This window comes from Pantherophis guttatus, chromosome 4, assembly GCF_059756535.1.
Source record: "Pantherophis guttatus breed Tessera chromosome 4, ASM5975653v1, whole genome shotgun sequence".
Taxonomy (NCBI): Eukaryota; Metazoa; Chordata; class Lepidosauria; order Squamata; family Colubridae; genus Pantherophis; species Pantherophis guttatus.
This window is the reverse complement of record NC_142066.1, coordinates 11,933,822-11,957,582: the sequence shown is the minus strand read 5'-3', so window position 1 is coordinate 11,957,582 and position 23,761 is coordinate 11,933,822. Positions and strand designations below refer to the sequence as shown.

The following is a 23,761-nucleotide window of genomic DNA, read 5'->3' as shown; positions in this document are numbered from 1 at the left end:
GGGACCGCCTGCTACCACCAATAGCCTCCCACCGGCCAATACGCTCCCATAGAGAGAGGCTCCTCCGGGTGCTGTTGGCCAAACAATGTTGACTGGCGGCCCCTAGGGGGAGAGCTTTCTCTGTGGGGGCACCTACGATCTGGAACGAGCTCCTCCCGGAGATACGGAGGATCCCGGATCTGCACACCTTCCGTCGCGTGCTCAAGATTTTTTTTATTTCATCAATCTGGCCTGGCCTAATTCTTTTCCCTTTTTAAAGTAAATTTTAATTTGTTTTTAAATTATTGGGTATTTTAAATTTGTCTCAGCCAAATTATTTAATTCGTTTTTATTTTATTTTAAATTTTTGTATTTATGTGTTTTATTCTGTGACTGTTCACCACCCTGAGTCCTTCGGGAGTAGAGCAGTATATAAATCCAATTAAAAAAAATATAAAACAAAACAAACAAACAAACATCTCCAACATTAGGGTGATAAATTTGGAAACATTTTGGCCAATCTCACTGGAGTATGGCTCAGTTTTCAATCAGATCATTTTTATTTACTCTTTATTTAAAAAATGGATTTATCTCACTCCTCCATTATACACCTGTGTATTTGAAGTTCTTTATAAAATTATACTTTCTTGAAGGGAAATTTTTACATCACTTGTGGTACCCCTGAGGACCTGTTAAAAAAATCACATAAGGGAAAAATAATCTTTCAGCTATTCACACTTACTAAATAGAGTTACATGTAAGGCTTTTCCTTGTTAATATGGTCTGCAGAACACATTCAATGGTGACTAAGAAGGTAAGAACAGAGATTATCTATTTGATGTGGACTGTAATCCTGGTTAAAGACTGTGCCCTTATCAACAGCTGTAAAACTGATGTTTGTGAGGAAATAAATCAACTTTTTTTTCTCTGCTCAAAGGAGAAAATCTTTACAGGTGGAAGCTGTGATGATAGATAGCTAAATAGCTAATCAGAAAGAGAGAGTGTGTGAGACAGAAATGATAGAGAGATGATAGAAGATGATAGATAGCTAGATAGCTAGATAGCTAGATAGCTAGATAGATAGATAGATAGATAGATAGATAGATAGATAGACAGACAGACAGACAGACAGACAGACAGACAGACAGACAGACAGACAGACAGAAAATAGAAAATAATAGAAAATAGGAAATAGAAAATGGAAAATAATAGAATAACAGACTTGGATGGGACCTTGGAGGTCTTCTAGTCCAACCCCCACCTTAGGCAGAAAACCCTACACCACATCAGCCAAATGGTTGGTATCCAATCTCTTCTTAAAAATTTCCAGTGTTGGAGCATTTACAACCTCTGGAGGCAAGTTGTTCCACTGATTAATTGTTCTAACTGTCAGTAAAGATAGATAGACAGACAGATGAGAGATAGATAGATAGATAGATAGATAGATAGATAGATAGATGATAGATAGATAGATAGATAGATAGATAGATAGATAGACAGACAGATGATAGATAGATAGATAGATAGATAGATAGATAGATAGATAGACAGACAGACAGACAGACGGATGATAGATGGGTGGTTGGATGGATGGATGGGCAGACAGATGGACAGACAGATAGCTAGACAGATGGATAGATGGAAAGACAAAGAGACTCACAGAGACAGACAGACAGACAGACAGACAGACAGACAGACAGACAGACAGACAGACATAGACTGAGTAATGATATATACATATTCTGGTATGTAGGTGATGCTATTGAAATTATAGCCATAAATTACACCAAGTTTTGGGATCCCAGGTTTCATATGGCCTTGAAAATCATCCCAAGATTCAAACTCTTGACATGGAGGTGTTGATATAAAGTCACGACTGAGTCAAAACTGACTCTGGTTTATTTCAATCTAATTAAACACCATGAAATAAAATTCCTGTGAATGCAGTGATGAGGGATTTTTCCCCTGTTTTATTAATCTTTTTGAATTGGGGAGGTGGGAAGGTTTCTAGGCACCCATTCGAGATTTAGTCTGGACCACTGATGATCCAGCAGCCTTGAATTTTACAACCTTCCCTTCTAAGAAAAAGCAGCTTATCTCCCAAGGTTAATTCTTCCTAGGAGATAAGAGTCATGAACCTTCTCCCATAATTGTCCATGAAAGCTCTTTCTGTTCATGCAGTAGAGGAAAAATTATTTCCTGGTCAAGGGATGACTTCACAATATCTGTTCTTATGAAGGTAATTAAAGTGAGCCCAACCTCATTATCATGAAAGATTTGTAAACTGAGATGAACGTTTCAAAAGGCAGGAAAAATCCTTTCTATGTCTCTTTTGATGTTCAGTAGGAATTTGAGCCCTTGGAAGCTAATAGAAAGGAATCAAGTCAGATCGTCTAATTATTTATCTGATTTGTATTCTAGTTTTTGTTCAGAAACTCAAAGCAACGTGCATTTTTTTCTGTATCACACTCCCTCCATTTTTTCCAAATTGTCAGTGTGATGGTCCAAAGGATGGAGAGGTACACAGAGAGAATCAGAATCCCATGTGCTCCATCATTTTAGGATTCTAAATTTGGCTGGCTTATTTTACAGATGAAGCATTATCGATAAAGAAATCCATAACTGTCTTTTTCAAAGAATTCCCTCTATGGAGATTCTCAGTCATCCAGGTCCTGCTTGTCCCTGCCAGTAAAATTGTGCCTGTCACCCACAATTATGGCCAAAAGGAAATTTGAATTTGTTGGGCAATTCCTATTGTGGCTTAATGGCTTTAATCCTGGTTTGGATCTTGAGTGAGGGGCTAATCCTACCATCCTGCCTTTGTTCAGACTTTGCTGCAGGGAGTTTAAAAATACCCTGTCTTGAATGGGTGACCCAATCTGCATTCCTAAAAGGTGCCTCAAAATATTTCATTTTTGTAAAACGGGGAGGGGCTTCCCACATCCCAAAGGTGCTTGCTTCCTAAAGGCAATTGGACTTTCCTGTTTTACTTGAAAACATTTCATTTCTTATTCCAGAACCTTCTCCAGAATGTGAGAGAAAATAGTTCCTCTTTGGAACCTTAAAAGTAGGTTACTATCTGCAACCTGCTAAAGAAAGCTGTCTGCAATTAATGTAAGTTCGAATCTCACCAGGCTCAAGGTTGACTCAGCTTTCCATCCTTTCTAAGGCGGGTAAAATGAGGACCCAGTTTGTGGGGGCAATAAGATGACTTTGTAAAAATATACAAAAGTATGAAGGCTATTGCTTAACGCATTGTAAGCCGCACTGAGTCCCCGGAGAAGGGCGGCATATAAATCAAATTAAAAAAAAGAAATTCTGACAGGAATAACTAATAGTACCACCCTCCCCATGCCATCTAGTCAGAGCTGATGAAGCTTCTTGAATGAGAAGCTAAACACTTTCAAGGAGAAACAAAGGAAGTCCAGTTGCCTTTTGAGAAAGCACCTTTATTTAATAAGATATTTTTTTCTGCTGAAATGTGTTCTTCTTTTATTCCAGGAAAAAAGAAGATGGCCAGTGTAACTCCTGAAATATCAATCCAAAAACTGAAATCTAATGTGGTGCACCTGAATTTTGACATTATTATGACTTTCCATATACTTCTTGGCATAATGTATTGCAAATGACAAAATGCATTTCCTTTTTTTCATTAAACTTGTAGGTGTTATAACAATAATAGTCAGTTTTCCAGCCAGACAAATTTAGATAAATAGAAGATTTCAGAAATTTTAAATGCACTGTGCTTCCTATACCCTTCCTTCCTGGGATTTTTTTCTTCTTTTGTTTCTGTTTCTTAACTTGATTTTTAAATGTAATGCACACATTAGCCGTAATTTTTGAAATGCTAGATGTTATCTGAGCTACCGCTGAGAAATCATTGACAATTTTGAAATGATGGAGCCTAAGAATATGTCCCGAGTAACTGAATTCATCTTATTAGGAATTCCTTTTCTGTATGATCTTCACCAAGTCTTCTTTGTGGTGGGTCTGTTCATGTACCTTGTAACCATCCTTGGGAATGTCTTCATCCTCATCATCGTGGCAATGGAGCCAAGACTTCAGACCCCAATGTACATCTTCCTGAGCAACCTTGCTTTCCTGGAGATCTGCTATACCTCCACTGTGGTACCCAAATTGCTACAGACATTTATACAAACCAAGACGACCATCTGCTTCCACTGTTGCCTCACTCAAGGCTTTTTTCACTTCTGTTTTGGTAGTACAGAGCTTTTCACCCTCACTGCTATGGCCTTTGACCGTTATCTGGCCATCTGTAAGCCCCTTCAGTATCCCATCATGATGTCCAAGCAGGTGTGCCTTCAAATGTCTTTGGCCACCTGGTATGCCGCCTTTGTGATTATCTTTTTTCATTATTTTATGGTTTGGAGATTGCCGTTCTGTGGATCCAATGTCGTTGACAGTTTTTTCTGTGATATCGGTCCCCTGTTGAGCCTTGCCTGTGCGGACATCCATTTTGTTGAGTCTCTCAGACTGTTGACTGCCTTTGTAATAGTGATTATGACCTTGCTTCTCATGATTCTGTCCTACGTTTTCATTATTGCCACCGTCCTGCGCATTCCCTCCGCCGTAGGGCGGAAGAAGGCCTTCTCCACCTGCACATCACACCTGGTGGTGGTGTCCATATTGTATGGCGCTCTTGTCTTCATGTACGTGAGGCCCAACGTCCAGTCCTCATACCACCTGACAAGGACTGTGGCGGTCTTGAACACCACTCTTACCCCAATGCTGAATCCTTTCATATACACAATTCGGAACGCCGAAGTCAAAAAAGCCATCCAGAATGCAGTGCAGAAAAAGAAAGGGACCTTAAATTGAGACAATGAATGGAACAATAGTTTATTTATTTATTTTATTTATTTACTTTAGATTTATATACCGCCCTTCTCCCTACGGACTCAGGGCGGTGTACAGCCAAGTAAAAACACATAAATACATAATACATAGATTAAGAACAGATTAAAAGGAAATATCTCAATTTGGCCCAAAATTTAAAAAGACAAACGAATTTAAATCATTTAAAATCATTTAAAAGGATTTGTTAGGCCAGCCCGGCTTGTTGAAAAAGGAAAGTTTTAAGGGAATGGCGGAAGGCACGAAGGTCTTGGATTCTCCTTATCTCTGGGGGCAATTGATTCCAGAGGGTGGGAGCCCCCACAGAGAAGGCCCTCCCCCTGGGGGTCACCAGCCTGCATTGTTTGGCTGATGGCACCCCGAGGAGGCTCTCTCTGTGGGAGCGCACGGGTCGGTGGGAGGTCGTCAGTGGCAGAAGGTGGTCTCGAAGATAACTAGGTCCTATGCCATGGAGTGCTTTAAAGGTGGTAACCAACACCTTGAAGCGCACCCGGAAGACCACTGGGAGCCAGTGCAGCTCGCGCAGGAGCGGTGTTATGGAGAGTTCCAGGACTCTCACATGTAGTAGGAATGAGATGAAATTTAGAAAATGGTGGCATCGGTGACATTTTGAGTGATGCAATCAGAATTCAACTGGCAATAATTTCAGACTTAAAAACATTTGTCTTTACAGTTTGCAATACAGGTAGTCCACGACTTATGACCACAATGTAAGTCCAACCATTTTGTTGTTGAGACAATTGTTAAGTGAGGTTTGCCCCACATTACTCTCTTTCTTGACATGGCTGTTAAATGAATCACTGCAGTTAAGTTACTAATGCAGCAGCCCGCATGGTTTTGTGCAGATTCCAGTGTGCACATGTGAGACCTCTCCTGCGGGAGCTCTATTGGTTAACGATTTGTTTCCGGGTGCAATTCAAGGTGCTGGTTGTCACCTTTAAAGCCCTTCATGGCTTGGGGCCAGGTGATCTGAGGGACCATCTCTTACCGGTCACATCTACCCGACCCATCAGATCAGGGGGGCAGGGAATGTTGCGGGTCCCATCCCCGAGGGAGATACACCTGGTGTAACCCTCAAGAAGGGCCTTTTCCATGTTGGCTCCCTTCTCTGGAACACCATTCCCCCAGAGATTAGAATGGCCCCTACTCTAACACTCTTCCAGAAGGTGCGGAAGACCTGGTTCTTCCAACGGGCTTGGCAAACCCAGAGTGGGATGGAGCCCATTAAATGGCTTGTGAGATCTGCTGGTGGAGGGGCAGGGGTGGGGGTGATTGTATTATATTATATTATATTAATTTATTTGATTCTTTTTATTAGTTTTATTGTTTTAAATCAGGTTTGAAATTCTGTGAGCCACCTTGAGTCACCATGAGTGAATCGGCGGCAATATAAATTCAATAAATAAATCAACAAGCAAGCAAACAAACAAACAAACATGGTCATTAAGCGAATCTGGCTTTCCCATTGACTTTGTTTGTCAGAAGGTCGTCAAAGGGGATCACGTGACTCTGGGACACCGCAACTGTCATAAATACGAGTCAGTTGTTAAGTGTCTGAATTTTGAGCACGTGACCATGGGGATGCTGCAAGGGTCATAAGTGTGAAAAACGGTCATAAGCAGGGGTGAAATCCTACCGGTTCAGACCGGTTCGAGTGAACCACTATGGTTTATGGGCATAAGTTCACCAGACTGGTAGTAATTACCCCTCCTTGGCCCCACTCACGTCCGACCGGTTACCGCTTACCTCTTCCAGCTGCTCGATATTCCACAGAATTCAATGTTAAATGCAGCAGAGAGAATGCTAACTTTTCTCCCTCCATTCAGAACGAAGCTGCTGCAGTCTGTCCCTTTAAGGTAATCCCCAGGAGGGAGGGGGCCGGGAGGGAACAATAAAGGTAGCAGCAGCTCCATTTTGAATGGAGGGAGAAAAGTTAGCATTCTCTCTGCCACAGAATTCAATGTTAAATGCAGCAGAGAGAATGCTAACTTTTCTCCCTCCATTCACAACAGAGCTGCTGCAGCCTGTCCCTTTTAAGGTAGTCTCCAGGAGGGAGGGGGACGGGGGGGAAGCAGCTGGAATGGAGCTGTTTTTGTGAAAGGCAGGAAAATGGGGAAGGGGATTTTCCTGCCTGTCATCCATTCCTCAATCACAGCACAGACCGAGGGAACGATGGTAGGCAGGAATATTCCCCTCCCCATTTTATTGTTTATTGTTTATTATTATTGGTTTGATTTATATGCCACCCTTTTCTAGAGACTCAGGGCGGCTTACAGTGTGTTAAGGAATAGTCTTCATACTTTTGTATATACCTGCTTAGTAGGGCTTTTGGGGCCCCCTAAGCGGTGTTCTTTTTTATGCAAAGTCAGCTTATTGCCCCCACAAACCGGGTCCTCATTTTATCTACCTCGAAAAAATGGAAGGCTGAGTCAACCTTGAGCCTGGTGAGATTTGAACTTGCAGTAATTGCAGGCAGCTGGTGTTACTTAACAGTGCTTTAGTCTGCTAAGGCTCATTTTCCTGCCATTTGTGACAAGGAGTGGCTGGGAGGGGCCGGTGAGGAGCCCCTAGATATGAGTGATGTCGAGTTGGCCACGCCCACCCAGTCACATGGCCTCCCCCAACAAGACATGCCCATAGAACCGGTAGGGGAAATTTTTTAATTTCACCCCTGATCTCTTTTTCAGTGCCATTATCACTTCAAACAGTTACTAAAGAGTTGGTTGTAATTTGTGGACTACCTGTACAGATGCTCAAGGTTTCTAAATCCTGAACATGTGGAAAGTATTTGTTATGATTTTTTGTGTATAATCATAAAGAAATAAACTTTTTTCTATGAAGGATAATGTATTTTGTTCTGCATTTGTTGGAATTTATATCCCAACTTTCTTCTCAGGTGGCGCTCAAAAGCTAGATAAATTAAAAGCATTTTTTCTACAACCTCTTCAGCCGAAGAGGTTGTAGGAAAAAAAATGCCTTTAAAAGCCTCTGGCGATCCCAGCTGAGTTGCCTGATCGTCAGAGGCTTTTAAAAGCATTTTTTTTCTGCAACCTCTTAAGGTTGCCATGAAGAAGAGGGAGACAACCTATTGTCCAAAGTATCTGAAGGCAACGAAAGAAGTGAGGTATGGAAACTAATCACAGAGAGAAGCAAACTAGAAATAAGGAGAAATTTCCTGACAAAACAATTAATCAGTGGAACTGCTTGCCTCCAGAAGTTGTGGGTGCTCCAATATTGGAGGACTTTAAGAAGAGACTGGGCAATCATTTGACTGAAATGATACAGGGTTTCCTGCCTGAGCCTGGGGTTGGATTAGAAAACCTCCAAGTCCCTTCCAGCTCTATTCTGATGGACTGATTGATTGATTGATTGATTGGTTGGTTGATTAATCGATTGACCTCCAAGGTCACTTCCAACTCTATTGTTCTGTTATTCTGTTATATATTGATTCTGTTATATAACGATTCCTGAAGTTATTACAACATTGGTATTCTTTTATTGAAAATATTAAATAGTGTATGCTTACACTCTTCATGAGCATGAGCTCATCTGCTTGTCATTGTGTAGTACCTTTGCTCAAATACGTCATTGAATGAGGAAATGTAATTTTTCAATGTTTTGATTCATGATATAACTGAATCCAGGGAAGACAAATTTCCTGCTCTGAAAAATAATGACCTTGTTATTCTTGATTGTGAACAAATCGACGCCTAATTAATTTAACTTTTTTTAAAAAATTCCAGAAGACTACAAATAATAAAAGGAAGTATGAGGTCTGAAAATTACAGCATGGTGAAAGAATTCATTTTAATAGGTTTTCCTGGCATCCAGAAATGCAAGGTTCCTGTGTTCCTGATCCTAGCAGTGATCTACATATTAATATTGAGTGGGAATGTTCTGATTATCTTCTTTGTGTGGAAAGACTATCGACTCCACACCCCCATGTATTGGCTTCTGGGCAACCTTTCATTCTCCGGACTCTGCTTCACCACTGTTATCATTCCCCAAATGATGTTCAATATAATCACAGAGCGAAAAGTTATTTCCTTTACGGGTTGCATGATCCAGATATATTTCTATTTCTTCTTGGGAACTTCAGACTACATTCTGGTAGCTATCATGGCCTTTGATCGCTATGTGGCCATCTGTAACCCCTTGAGATATTCCGTCAACATGAGTGGTTGGTTCACCTTCCAACTTGCTGCTTGCTCTTGGATAGGAGCCTTCTTCTCGGTCCTTTTCTCAGCAATCCCCCTTTTCTCTGATCCCATTTTGTGGCCCCAATGTTATTAACCACTTCTACTGTGATATCCTCCCTGTGCTGAGGCTGGCCTGTAAGGACACAACCACACTGGAATGGTTGAGCTACGTATCAATGGTTCTGGTTGTCCTGTCTTCACTTTTCCTAACCTCGTTGTCTTACATATATATCATTACCACCATCCTACGCATTCCATCTTCAGCTGGCCGACAAAAAGCATTTTCAACCTGCGGTGCTCACATTACTTTGACCTTGATTTTCTATGGATGTTCCATTTTCATGTACCTTCTACCAGAGAAAATCCATTCCTCTGGCTTCTACAAAGGGGTGGCCCTGCTTCACACTGTGGTGACCCCTTTGCTGAATCCATTCATATATACCCTCCGGAATGAGAAAGTGAAGGAAGTCTTCAAAGATGCCTTGAAACGAATGGACATCCTTGCCCCCAAAAAGGAGTGACCATTCATTTAATTCAAGAATATGTTGATTCTGATACCAATGTACATATCCCGGTGTGATATACCTTTGGGTTATTGTGAACCTAAATCCAGGTCTAAATATATGGCTACATTTTATTTTTGCTGCAATCAAATGAAGGAATTGTAAGTGCCAATCTGTTGATGAATAGGAACTCCAAAGAGTGCAAATTATAGTTGGTACTCCGCCTTACCCCCAGCCTGCCCCCAAAAGTCAGTGCTTATCTAGAGAAAGCTTTTGGAGTTTAAGTGTCAGACTCATGCTGAAAACAATAATAGCAAGAAAAGTGGTGTTTTAAGGACACAGTAGTGAGATATACCTTCTGATTCTACCATTGTGCTTTATGAAAAACCAACTTCCATTAGTATCTACCTTTCTATGTGTAGATCTCCGTACACCAGGGCTGTTGAACTCACATCGTCATGGCGGCATATCGGGACTTTCTGCCTCTTCGCAAACTGGGCATGGGCATGGCCAACACGTGACGCATCTGGGCCATGGGCCAGGAGTTTGACAGCCCTGCCATACACTATCAGTTTCCCAAAATAAAGGTTACTTTCATAGGGATCAGAGGGAGATAGAAATACAGTAGATGATAGAGAGACAGATAAACAGAGAGGGGAGAGGGAATTGAAAGTAAGTTAGAATAAAAAGTTAGAAAGCTGGAGAGAGAGGGGGAGAGAGAGAGAGAGAGAGAGAGAGATGGATAATAGGTAGATGATAGATAGATAGATAGATAGATAGATAGATAGATAGATAGATAGATAGGCAGGCAGGCAGGCAGACAGACAATGAATGGACAGATAGACAGACAGATAGATGATGGATGGATGGATGGATAGATAGATAGATAGATGATGGATGGATAAATGATAGATTGATAGAGATAGATTAATGCTAAATAGATAGATAATGATAGAGATAGATTGATGTTAGATAAAAGATAGATAATAGATAGATAGATGATAGATAGATAGATAGATAGATAGATAGATAGATAGATAGATAGATAGATAGATAGATGAATGGACGGACGGACAGTCAGACAGACAGTCAGACAGACAGACAATGAATGGACAGATAGACAGACAGACAGATAGATGATGGATGGACGGATGGATGGATGGATGGATAGATAGGTAGATTGATAGAGATAGATTGATAAAAGATAGATGATAGATAGAGATAGAAATAGATCGATGATAGATAGATAAAAGATAGATGATAGATAGATAGATAGATAGATAGATAGACAGACAGACAGACAGAAAGACAGGCAGGCAGGCAGGCAGACAGAAATCCTTTAATGATGCCATCATCAAAATAGGGAATCAAGTGTCCCTACTTTCTGCCACAATACTGGAAATCATATTTTTTTTTAAAAAAAAACAGTGTCTGAATGGTTAACTAAATTTGGGGCATTGTCAGTTGATAAAAGTTAAGGATTTTTAAAAGGCCATCGTGGCCTCAAATCAATCATGTTATAAGGAGGAATGTTACTGCAAAGTAATACCCAAAAAATAGAACATCTAGAAAAATGATGTAATATGATGTAAATATTGCCTCCCCAAAATGGATAATTAAAATGTCTATTTTTCTAGCTGAAATGTCATATTTTTCTGAAGAACTGTTATTTCAATAGGGAAATATATCATATATACATTTACATCCTGTATGTGTTTGTGTGCATTCACAGAAACACACTTAACAAGCATACACATGCACTTGGATATACTGTATCTTTCAATAACTTAGTGCACAAAACTTTCCAAGATTAGCTTTCTTAAATTGGCCCACAGAGGTCTATGTGGTGCTCAGGGACCTCCTAAGAAGTCCTTGAGATATCAACAAGAAAGTCCTAAGGTGGGGCAGGGGGTGGGGAGGAGAATCTTGCCAAAATAGAATGAGAAAAAAAAATCAGATCCCCATTAATTGTACTGAAAGCTATCTCAGAATTGGTGGACAAGAGTGTTGAGAGAAATATCCATCTGGTCCAGTTCCAAGCAGAGAGAAAGACACTGGAAACATGGAGGCTGTTTGGAAAGAGGGTTTAATGGTGAACAGAACCACCAAGCACATGGTCCTGGTCAGTGGTGGGATTCATTTTTTTTACTACTGGTTATTTTTTTTACCTGGTTCGAATCCAAGTAAGGGTAAGGCTGGCTGATGAGAGCTAAGAAGCTTGAAATAGATCTATACCAGTCTCCCTTTATTTCTTTATCAGTAAAATATATTTGGTATAAAAATGGTTTGTTGTGGATGCAACTGCTTGAGGGGCCACGACCAAGGACCAAAAGCCAGACCGCAGCTGCATCATTAGCCACTTTAAACCCCTCCAATCCATACATGAAGCAGACTGACACCCACCATGAAGAGCTCGCACGGCCACAAACACGAAGCCAAACAACAACAACGCAGCTCACCAGCTCAAATCCCCCTGCAACTCAGACTAAGCTGAGCACAACCAAGCCCCCACCCAAACAGAACACACCCCCAGCCAATCAGAGCACAACCAACCCCCCATCCAATCAGAGCACAGCCAAGCCCCTAACCAATCAGAACACACCTCCACCCAATCAGAACACAGCCAAGTTCCCACCCAATCAGCTCACACCCCCACTAGCAGTTAAAAGGAAGAGACAGCTGCAATCTCACATTGCTCCTGGAAGCACGAAGCTGAGAACACCAGCCTGAAGATGACGAATGAGACTTCGTCGAAACGTCGCCAAGACACTTTAAATGTATGATATTTTTGTAATCAGGTTTTTTCCTATGTAGATAAAGTTGTTAAATGGCCATGGTGGGATGAAATCTCCAATCATCACTTTCAGGCCTGTCAGACATTTTGTGTTGTTTATTCTGAGACTTATGGGAGACTAGGATAGCACTATTTCGGGGGGTTTTTTTTGAACCTCTTCAGCCAGCCACACCCATATTTTATGACTCCTCCCTGTAAAGGTCAAATATTTATACTTTTTAATTCATAGGTTTAAATGTATGATATTTTTGTAATCAGGGTTTTTTCCTATGTAGATAAAGTTGTTAAATGGCCATGGTGGGATGAAATCTCCAATCATCACTTTCAGGCCTGTCAGACATTTTGTGTTGTTTATTCTGAGACTTATGGGAGACTGGGATAGCACTATTTCGGGTTTTTTTTTTTTTTTTGAACCTCTTAAGCCAGCCACGCCCATATTTTATGACTTTTCCCTGTAAAGGTCAAATATTTATACTTTTTAATTCATAGGTTTAAATGTATGATATTTTTGTAATCAGGGTTTTTTCCTATGTAGATAAAGTTGTTAAATGGCCATGGTGGGATGAAATCTCCAATCATCACTTTCAGGCCTGTCAGACATTTTGTGTTGTTTATGTAGGTCTTTGGTTATTTGGGTTTTCTCCCGCGTAAAATTGGAGGTGTCTTGGCAACGTTTCGACGAAGTCTCATTCGTCATCTTCAGGCTGGTGTTTTCAGCTTCGTGCTTCTAGGGGCAATGTGTGTGATTGCAGCTGTTTCTTCCTTTTAACTGCCAGTGGGGGTTAAACTGATTGGGTGGGAGCTTGGCTGATTGGGTGGAGGTGTGTTCTGATTGGTTGGGGGTTTGGCTGTGCTCTGATTGGATGGGTGTGTGTTCTGTTTAGGTGGGGGCTTGGTTGTGCTCCGGTTAGTCTGAATAGCAGGGGGATTTGAGCTGGTGAGCTGTGTTGCTGTTGTTTGGCTTCGTGTTCATGGCCGTGCCACCTCTTCATGATGGGTGTCAGTCTGCTTCATGTATGGATTGGAGGGTTTTTGCTTTGAGATCCCTTCCTTTTAATGGACTACTGCCATCATTAGCCACTTTAAACCCTCCAATCCATACATGAAGCAGACAAATTTACAAATTTGTTTACAAATTCTTCATGATCATCAGGTTGGGCTCATTTTAATTACCTTCACAAGAACAGATATTGTGAAGGCATCCCTTGACCAGGAAATAACTTTTCCTCTACTGCACAAGCAGAAAGAACTTTCATAGACAATTATGGGAGAAGGTGGCTACCTTTTGCTTCTTAGGTTCATACCTCTTATCTCCTAGGAAGAATTAACCCTGGGAGATAAGCTGCTTTTTCTTAGAAGGGAAGGATGCAAAATTCAAGGCTGCTGGATCATCAGTGGTTCAGACTAAATCTCAAATGGATCCCTGGAAACCTTCCCACCTCCCCAATTCAAACAGACTAATACGACAGGGAAAAAAATCATCACTGCATTCACAGGAATTTTATTTCATGGTGTTTAATTAATTTGAATTTGAATCCTGGGATGATTTTCAAGGCCATATGAAACCTGGGATCCCAAAACATGGTATGTCTTATGGCTATCATTCCAATAGCATAGCCTACATTCCGGAATGGCTCAGCCTACATCTATCTGTCGGTCGGTCTGCCTGTCTACCTCTCTCTGTCTCTCTCTCTCCCCCCTCCGTCTATCCATCTGTCTGTCCATCCATCTATCCAATCTATCCAATCCATCCACCCTAACCATCTATCATCTATCCATCTACAATCTATCCATTATCCATCCATCATCTATCGATCTATCGATCTATCCATCCATGCATCTATCTATCTCTATCTATCTATCTATCTATCTATCTATCTATCTATCTATCTATCTATCATCTATCTATCTATCTCTGTCTATCATCTGTCTGTCTGTCTATCTGTCCGTCTGTCTTCTATTATCTATCATCTCTCTCTGTCTCACACACTCTCTCTTGCTGGTTAGCTATTTAGCTATCTATCATCACAGCTTCCACATGTAAAGATTTCCTCCTTTGAGCACAGAAAAAAAGTTGATTTTTTTCTCTCTCATAAACATCAGTTTTACAGATATTGTTAAGGGCACAGTCTTTAACCAGGATTACAGTCTAGATCAAACAGATAATCTCTGTTCTTACCTTCTTAGTCATGATTGAATGTGTTCCTGGAGACCATATTAACAAGGAAAAGTGTTACATATAATTCTGTTTGTAAGTGTGAATAGCTGAGAGGATTGTTTTTTTCCCTTATGTGATTTCTTAACAGGTTCTCAGGGGTATTGCAAATGATGTAAACATTTCCCTTCAAGAAAGTATAATTTTATAAAGAACTCCAAATACATTGGTGTATAGTGGAGGAGTGAGATAAATCCATTTTTTTAAAAAAGAGTTAGGATCAAGAATGAATGGGAAAACAAATTAAAATGGTCTGATTTAATAGTGAGCCATAGGCACAACTATATTATATTGATAGGATTTGATTGCTACTGAGGGACCGAATGATAATTGAATTGCGAGCAAATGTATGAAGACAGAGTGAATGTGTTGAGACTAAGGAAAGTGAAGTGAGAGTGAAGTGGTTGGAAGAAAGTAATCATAAGTCTAAAGGACAAAAGGCAATATCTAAGGTCTTGTATGGACATCATGAAAGCCAGGATGGCTAACCAGGATAGTATATATGATGTGATGTATATATTTTTTCTGTCTTTTTAAACAATTTCTCTCTGTGTGTGTTTTACTCTTTCAATGATGTTTATCTAACATCTCCTGTGAGGGAGAAGGGCAGTTTAACAATGTGATGAACGAATGAAGGAATGTGTCAACTCGCAGAGCATCCCTGGCCTGCTCTCAAGTTGCCATAGGCAAGGGAGTTGGGAAAACCGATGAAACAGCCAGCAGCCAAAGACAAGAGTGCATTCCAGACATATCTTTCTCAAGGCTGTCTCCCAGGATTATCCACTGCGGTTGGAGGGGAGTGGTCTCTACAACCTGTGAAATTGCTCCGTTGGTGAATGTGATTGATGACACACTTGGGGGGAGGGGGAAAACAGGGTCATGATTAAGGCCATAAATTACATCAGGTCAGAGTTGGCTTCATTTGGGAACATGCTGACATAGAGTTCCTAATAAATAAGTGGATTTCTTTTGAAGCTCACGATTTAATTAGGGCATCCGTCAGAACCCTGACAGAATGAACAAATGAATGAATGAATAAATAAGAACAGAATGATGATGTGAATGAGAAAACCAAGAATTTAACAACATTTTACATCTCTTATTGTAAATCGCCCAAAGTCCCTTGGTTGAGTTGGGTGGCTATAGAAACTGAATAAATAAATAAAAATATTCACAAATAAACCAGGGCGCAACAATATTTTTGTCTGAAAAGAAGGTTCAAACTCATTCTTTTTCTTCTTTTTGAATTTTTTGAATTGATTTTCTATTAATTACATTTCTTAAAGATATGATAGCTTTATTGATTAGCCTGTAGGCCATATCAAAGCAGAGAATGAGCAAAGCTCAGATCAAACTATATTATGATTTTGATATGCTTCTCTTTCATCTAGCCAGTAATCCATTAAAAGGAAGGGATCTCAAAACGAAAAACTGAAACATTGCAACAGTTCTTTCCATGAGCTGCTTTGCAGAATAAAAGGGTTACCAAAGTTCCCAAGAGTTGTAACTGACATGTAATTTTGGACTTAATTGATCCTCTTCTTACTTTTTAAATAATAATTAAAACAAAACCGAATGAATGTCACTAAATGAATGATTGTAAGTAGAGAGGCTTTTTTTAAAAAAAAAGAAACAATGCCTCTAGGATCAGTTTTACCCAACGAGAAAGTCAGACTTGGTTAACAACTATATTACTAATTTAACAACTGCAGTGATTCATTTAACAACCGTGTCAAGAAAGAGAGTAAAACTGACCCTTTCTTCCCCGTTCAAAGAAAACTTTTATAAGATGATCTACCATTGGTATCTCCCACCCGCCAGAATCGCTAAGATGTTCCCAGGACCCTCTGATAGATGTTGGAAATGTGGGTCGGCCAAGGGTACTTTCTTCCATCAGTGGTGGATTTGTCCATCAACTAGATGCTATTGGGGGAAAATACAGAGTGGCTGCTGGAAATAACAGGTGTGAGCTTTCCCCTCCACCCAGACCTCTACTTACTCGTAATAAGACCGGATCACATTGACAACAAGGATTGGTATATATTTGTCCATGTCTCAACAGCGGCGAGAATGGCATTTGCTCAACTGTGGAAAGATGCAGATACGCCTCCTGACCATCTGATAATAAATAAGATTCTTTGATGTGCTGAGATGGACAGGCTAACGTATATCTTAAAAGATAAGAAAGACTCAATATATAATAGAAGTTGGGACAGATGCTTTGTCTGTCTTTAAAAAAGGTTAAACCTAGGAGATAGGTGATAAGATTGTCTTATTAGATTAAATAGATACTTAATAGGCTATATAATTCTTTATAATTTTGAAAAAAACAGGCCAATTGTTTTGTAGATAATTAAAAGAACTTGATTGTATTGAAATGTTTGGTTAGGATGATATTAGTTAATATTAATTGGAAAGTGACCTTAACTCTCGGTTAGTCATGTTTGTTGTTTCATTTTAGTCTTGTGTTTATGTGTTCCTACATTTCATTTCTTATATTGTTTTCCAATCATTATTATGTGTTAATTTTACTGTAAATGTTTAATAAAGATTTTTTTTTTTTTAAAAAAAGAAAGAGTACAGCGGGGCAAAACTCACTTAACAATTGTCTCAACAACAGAAACGTTGGACTCACATTGTGGTCATAAGTCAAGGACTACCTATGTTGTAAACTATAAAGTCAAATAGTGTTTTTTAGTCTGAAATTATTGCCACTTGAATTCTGATTGCGTCACTCAAACTGTCACCGATGCCACCATTTTCTAAAATTCATCTTATTCCTACTACCTGTGTGAGTCCTGGAACTATTGTACCGGTCATTATCTCCATTTAAGATCCTTTTCCTTTTATGGATTACATTCTGGATGGCTTTTTTGACTTCGGCATTCCGAATTGTGTATATGAAAGGATTCAGCATTGGGATAAGAGTGGTGTTCAAGACCGCCACAGTCCTTGTCACGCGGTTTGAGGCGTGGATGTTGGGCCTCACAAACATGAAGACAAGAGCACCATACAATATGGACACCACCACCAGGTGTGATGTGCAGGTGGAGAAGGCCTTCTTCCGCCCTACGGCGGAGGGAATGCGCAGGACAGTGGCAATGATGAAAATATAGGACAGAATCGTGAGAAGCAACGTCATAATAATGATTACAAAAGCGTTGAACAGTATGAGAGACTCGATAAAATGGGTGTCTGCACAGGCAAGGCTCAACAGAGGACCCAAATCGCAGAAGTAACTGTTAACAACATTCGACCCGCAGAATGGCAATCTCCAAATGTTCAAATAAATAAAAAAGATCATCACAAAGGCAGCATACCAGGTGGCCAAAGACATTTGAAGGCACAGATGCTTGGACATCATGATAGGATACTGAAGGGGCTTGCAGATGGCCAGATAGCGGTCAAAGGCCATAGCGGTGAGGGTAAAAAGTTCTGTACTACCAAGACAGTTGTGAAAAAATCCTTGAGTGAGGCAACAGTGGAAGCAGATGGTCGTTTTGGTTTGTATAAAAGTCTGTAGCAATTTGGGTACCCCGCTGGAGGTATAGCAGATCTCCAGGAAAGCAAGGTTGCTCAGGAAGATGTACATCGGGGTCTGAAGTCTTGGCTCAATTGCGACGATAATGAGGATGAAGCCATTCCCAAGGATGGTTACAAGGTACATGAACAGACCCACCGCAAAGAAGACTCGGTGAAAATCATACAGAAAAGGAATTCCTAATAGGATGAATTCAGTTACTGTGGACATATTCCTAGGCTCCATCGTTTCAAAATTGTCAATGATTTCTCAGTGGTAGCTCTGATAACTTCTAGTATTTCAAGAAAATACTGCTAATGTGTGCATTACATTTACAAATAAAGTTAAGAAACAGAAACAAATGAAGAAAAAAAATCCCAGGAAGGAAGGGTGTAGGAAGCACAGTGCATTTAAAACTTCTGAAGTGTTCTATTTATCTAAATTTGTCTGTCTAATGAAAAAAGGAAATGCATTTTATCATTTGCAATATATTATGCTAAGAAATATATGGAAAGTCACTAATGTAATGTCAAAATTCAGGTGCACCACGTTAGATTTCAGGGTTTGGATTGATATTTCAGAAGTTACACTGGCCATCTTCTTTTTTCCTGGAATAAAAGAAGAACACATTTCAGCAGAAAAAATATCTTACTAAATAAAGGCGCTTTTTCAAAAGGCAACTGGACTTTCTTTGTTTTTCCTTGAAGATGTTTCACTTCTCATTCAAGAGGCTTCATCAGTAGCAGGCAGATGTCCCGGGAAACATTTTAGCTAATCTCACCGGGGGGAGATGCCACCGGTAGACCATTTTATATATGTTTTCTTTATATGAGGAGGCCATGGTTAATTTCATATTTTTCAACCAAATCTGTTCCCATTGCTGGAAGTCAAGGGGATATCCAAAATTTCGCCCCCATGCTATCATACAATCCTTCACTACATCCTGTCCTATCTGCAGAGTGTGGTTACAGTAATGGAACCTATTTTCACCAATGGTGGACCTGCCCGCAGGCGGTTAAATATTGGAAAAAAATACGGCAATGGATTTTGGAAATTACACAGATTAATTTGGAATTAAGACCTGAGATTTTCCTATTGGGGGCAAAACCTTTGAATGTTAAATCAGATATATGGTTCTTGTTGATTCACATTATCACTGCAGCAAGATTAGTGTATGAGCAGGAGTGGAAAAATCAATACTTACCCATAGATTTGAAAATAATATATAAAATTAATGAGTGTGCGGAATCAGATAGATTAACTAGATTGATCAATGGTAAAAAAGATTCAGAATTTTATAACAGTTGGAAAGTATGGTACGATTGTGTCCAGAAAAGGTGGGATAGAATAGATATATGATGATGTATATATATGATGGCAAATATGTATGTATAAAGGAATGACTTTATACTTATGGACAATGTAATCATATTATACCATGGTGGCAGGATTGTATATTTTATTTGTGTAAAAAAAAAAAAAAAGAGGCTTCATCAGTTCCTACTAGATGGCATGGGGAGGGTGGTACTATTAGTTCTTCCTTACATAATTAATCCTTCCATGCCCCCCCACATTAACATCCAGTCAGAACTGATGAAGCTTCTTGGATGAGAAGCAAAACATCTTCAAGGAAAAACAAAGAAAGTGCAGTTACCTTTCGAAAAAAGCACCTTTGAATCAACCATGACCTGGTTGACCGAGAATTTCCATAGATAAAGAAGGAAAGATGTTTAATTTGGAAGGCATCAAATAACAGTTTGACATACAGGACTGGTAGCTGAAATCTCATATGGGAATAGTCTTTACATGCTCAGATTATGATTGCTAAAAAAGCAAAAGAAAGACTAAAAAAGGTATAGTCAATGTAGTAGAAATATCTTAATTTAATCTGAACAATCAGACAAACTTTTACCAACATCAATCTTATTCTTTGAACCTGGAATGTGTTACTGGAAACCTTCCCAACTGTCTCAATGCTTTTTGAGTGCCAATTAGATTAAATAAATGCAAATAAAATTGTCCAGTCTCCATGTTCACAATTTGTATGCATAAAAGATGGTAGATATTTGTATGATGATGGGGAAAATTCAAAACATCTTAAGCCAGCGATTAAGAAAAGAGGCAGTCCAAAATCTTGGGAATTCCTGCATAACAGAATAGCCAGCTCTAAAATTCAAGCAGATTCTCTGTTGGGACAACTCTTTTTTTTAGTGATTTCAGTTGTTATTGTTATTATTTGACTGGTAGGACGGTGATTGGAATTGCCTGGAAAGAGGATTTGGGAATTCTGAATCTTGACTTACTGTGGGGGCAATTAATTTTTGCTCCAAGCAATCTTTGCTTTTAAATTTAGCCCCTATAATCCCATATTTCTGTCTCATCTTACTTATTTGGAGTGGGGGAGGAGAAGGGGAGAAGGGGAGGAGAAAGTGATTTGAGCATTAAAGAAGAAGAACTGATAGGACTGTGCAGTGCAAAGGTTAAAAAGAAAACCAATGGGTGCTTCATTGCATCTTTGAGACTCTGAATGTTATGCTTCCTTCCTTTGACATAAAGCAGTTGTTTCCTTCTCTGGAATCTTCTTGTCACTACCGCCTCCCACACACACACATAATGAGATTCCAGGTAAAGACCCCATTGACTGAAAGAGCTCCAAAGCCAAAACATTCCTAAAATGTTTCTTTAGCAGGTTGCAGATAGTAACCTATTTTTAAGCTTCCAAAGAGGAAATATTTTCTCCCACTTCTTCAGTTCTGGAGAAGCTTCTGGAATAAGAAATGAAATGTTTTCAAGCAAAACAAGAAAGTCCAGTTGTCTTTAGGAAGCAAGCACCTTTGGGATGTGGAAAGCCCCTCCCCCTTTTAGAAGAATGAAATATTTTGAGGAATATTTTAAAAAAGGCAGAATATTGTATTTCTCTAGATGAGAAATGGAGAAAGGTGTTTTTTTTAGAGGCAGGAAGCAGCCTCAATCTCCCTGCCCCCAAGCAGAAACTGAGGAGGCACTTTTTAGAAATGCAGATTTGGTCATCCATTCAGGACAGGATATTTTGAAATTCCCTGCAGCAAAGTCTGAACAAAGGAAGATGGTAGGATTAGCCCCTCACTCAAGATCCAAACCAGGATTAGAGCCGTTAAACCAGAATAGGAATTGCCCAACACCCTTTCAGAACAGAAGCCCCTTCATTACAATACCCCAGAGCAGTCCAAACTTCCTTTTTGCCATAAGTGTAGGTGACACACACACTTTTATTGGAAGGGATAACCATGACCTGGATGACAGAGAATCTCCATACAGGGAATTCTTTAAAAAGGACCCTTATGGATTTCTTTATCGATAATTCTATATCTGTAAAATAAACCAGCCAATTCCAAATCGTAGAATCCTAAAATGATGGAGAAGGTGGGATTCTCCTGCTCTCTGTGTATCATCTCCATCTATCCAAAACCTTTGCTAGTCCAATTCTCGAATAGAACTCATCTGACTGGAACCCACACTGCATATTGGACATTAATACAATTAAGTGAGTCCAGAGATATTTCACGAGAAGAGTCCTCCACTCCTCTGCTCACAACAGAATGCCTTATGCCACTAGGTTTGAAATTTTGGACTTAGACAACTTAGAACTACGCCTCCTTCCATCTGACTTAGTAGTACACAAAATTATCTGCTACAATGTCCTACCTGTCAATGACTACTTCAGCTTCAACCACAATAATACACGAGCACACAATAGATACCAACTTAAGGTAAACCACTCTGAACTTGATTGCAGAAAATATGACTTCAGCAACAGAGTGGTCAATGCCTGGAATGCACTACCTGACTCTGTGGTTTCATCCCCAAACCCCCATAACTTTGACCTTAAACTGTCTACTGTCGACCTCACCCAATTCCTAAGAGGTCCGTAAAGGGGGGGGAGTGCATAAGCGCATCACTGTGCCTACCGTCCCTGTCCTACTGTCCCCATTTATTCGTATCCATTTCCTGTATTCATAATCATGTTTATACTTACTATATATCTGTAAGCTTATACATGCTTGACAAATAAAATATATGTATATGTATATGGACCATCACATCGACAACTGCTAGAATCAGGGAGCCTATGAAACGACTGTTCCTCCATGGCTAGATCTTAGTAGAGGGTTCTCCATAGTAGGATTTAGCAAAACAATGCAATGTCCCTTTTTAAAAATCTCTCTAGCTTCTACACCTTAAATCCCAAGCAATTTCAATGTTGCATCTACTAAGTAGATTCTACTTCATCTAGAAGACCTCCAAGCCCCCTTCCAGCTCTATTCTGATTCTGATCCACCTGCCTCGAACTTGAGATTTTAAATTAGGTAACAGCCTTGCCAATTTCCATACAGCAATGTTGTAAGTCTTCGGCTGATATACTTAATCTCAATAAGAAGAATCTGCACTCATGATGCAGCAATGTGCTTAGGTTGACATTTCAACACAATGTATACAAAATTGTCAAAAACCACAACATGGTCAACATGAAAAAAAAAATAGAGAATCTCCTCTCTTACCATCCTGGCCATCATCAAAGATGTTGTGAATATAATTTGGATTCTATATGTAGAATCTGGAAAGATTCTACATATAGCTCTCTTTCCTAAGACAGAATAGTCAGAAAATTGTATTCCCTTAATTGCTCCTCAGGGATATTGTAACTGATGTAATAGTTTCCCTTAGGCCAATTAGTAATTTATGGCTAGACGGATGTTTTCAAAGAACAACTTTGAAATAATGGAAATGAGACATCTGAAATTATCTAGGGCAAGCTGAGAAAAAGAGATTGATCAATTAGAGGGCAGATTAATTAGAAGGTCTTTCTTTTGGCGATAACTCTGTCTAGGCCACCAAACTATTCAAGGAAGACTTATTAAGATTTTCAAGAAGGCTCAGAAATATTCTTGTATATTGAGATGAAGCTGGGAAGACTGTTGGTTTCTGGGAATTCAGGTGGCCCTTGACGTATAACCAGCATGGAGTCCAAAATTTCCTCTGTTAAGTGAGACAGTTGAGTTTTGCCATGTTTTACAGCCTTTCTTGTCACTGTTAAGTGAAACACTTTATAAGTTAAAGTTAATAACATGGTTATTATGTGAATCTGGTTCCCCCATGGATTTTGCTTGTCAGAAGGTCTAAAAGCTGATCACATGACCCTGGGACATTGCAACTGTCCTAAATATATGCCAGTTGCCAAGCATCTGAACTTTGATCACATATTCAATTCAACCAATTCAATTCAATTCAATTCAATTCAATTCAATTCAATTCAATTCAATCATTCAATATGAGCCATGTTGGCACAGTGGTTAGAATGCAGTATTGCAGGTTGACTCTACTCACTGCCAGGAGTTCGATCCTGACCGTCTCAAGGTTGACTCAGCCTTCCATCCTTCCAAGGTCACTAAAATGAGAAGCCAGATTGTTGGGGGCAATATGCTGGCTTTGTAAACCACTTAGAGAGGGCTGTAAGGCACCATGAAGCAGTATATAAGTCTAAGTGCTATTGCTATTGTAAGTCACCATTATCCTAATTCAGAACAGTTGCTTATGAAATAGAATAGAATATAGAATAGCAATAGCACTTAGACTTATATACCGCTTTACAGTGCTTTACAGCCTTCTGTAAGCAGTTTACAGAGTCAGAATATTGCT

General features: G+C 39.6%; 2 protein-coding genes and 1 pseudogene across 2 annotated transcripts; 2 read left to right on the top strand and 1 right to left on the bottom strand.

The window, feature by feature from the left end:
- Positions 1 to 3,891: 3,891 nt before the first annotated feature.
- On the top strand, positions 3,892 to 4,818 carry LOC132710090 (olfactory receptor 6X1-like). Its single transcript, XM_060685538.2, has one exon. It carries the CDS (start codon positions 3,892 to 3,894, stop codon positions 4,816 to 4,818), a length of 927 nt encoding a protein of 308 aa, XP_060541521.2.
- A 3,822-nt stretch (positions 4,819 to 8,640) lies between these two features.
- On the top strand, positions 8,641 to 9,574 carry LOC132710091 (olfactory receptor 6M1-like; annotated as a pseudogene).
- A 7,734-nt stretch (positions 9,575 to 17,308) lies between these two features.
- On the bottom strand, positions 17,309 to 18,331 carry LOC132710092 (olfactory receptor 6X1-like). Its single transcript, XM_060685539.2, has one exon. It carries the CDS (start codon positions 18,329 to 18,331, stop codon positions 17,309 to 17,311), a length of 1,023 nt encoding a protein of 340 aa, XP_060541522.2.
- Positions 18,332 to 23,761: the final 5,430 nt, after the last annotated feature.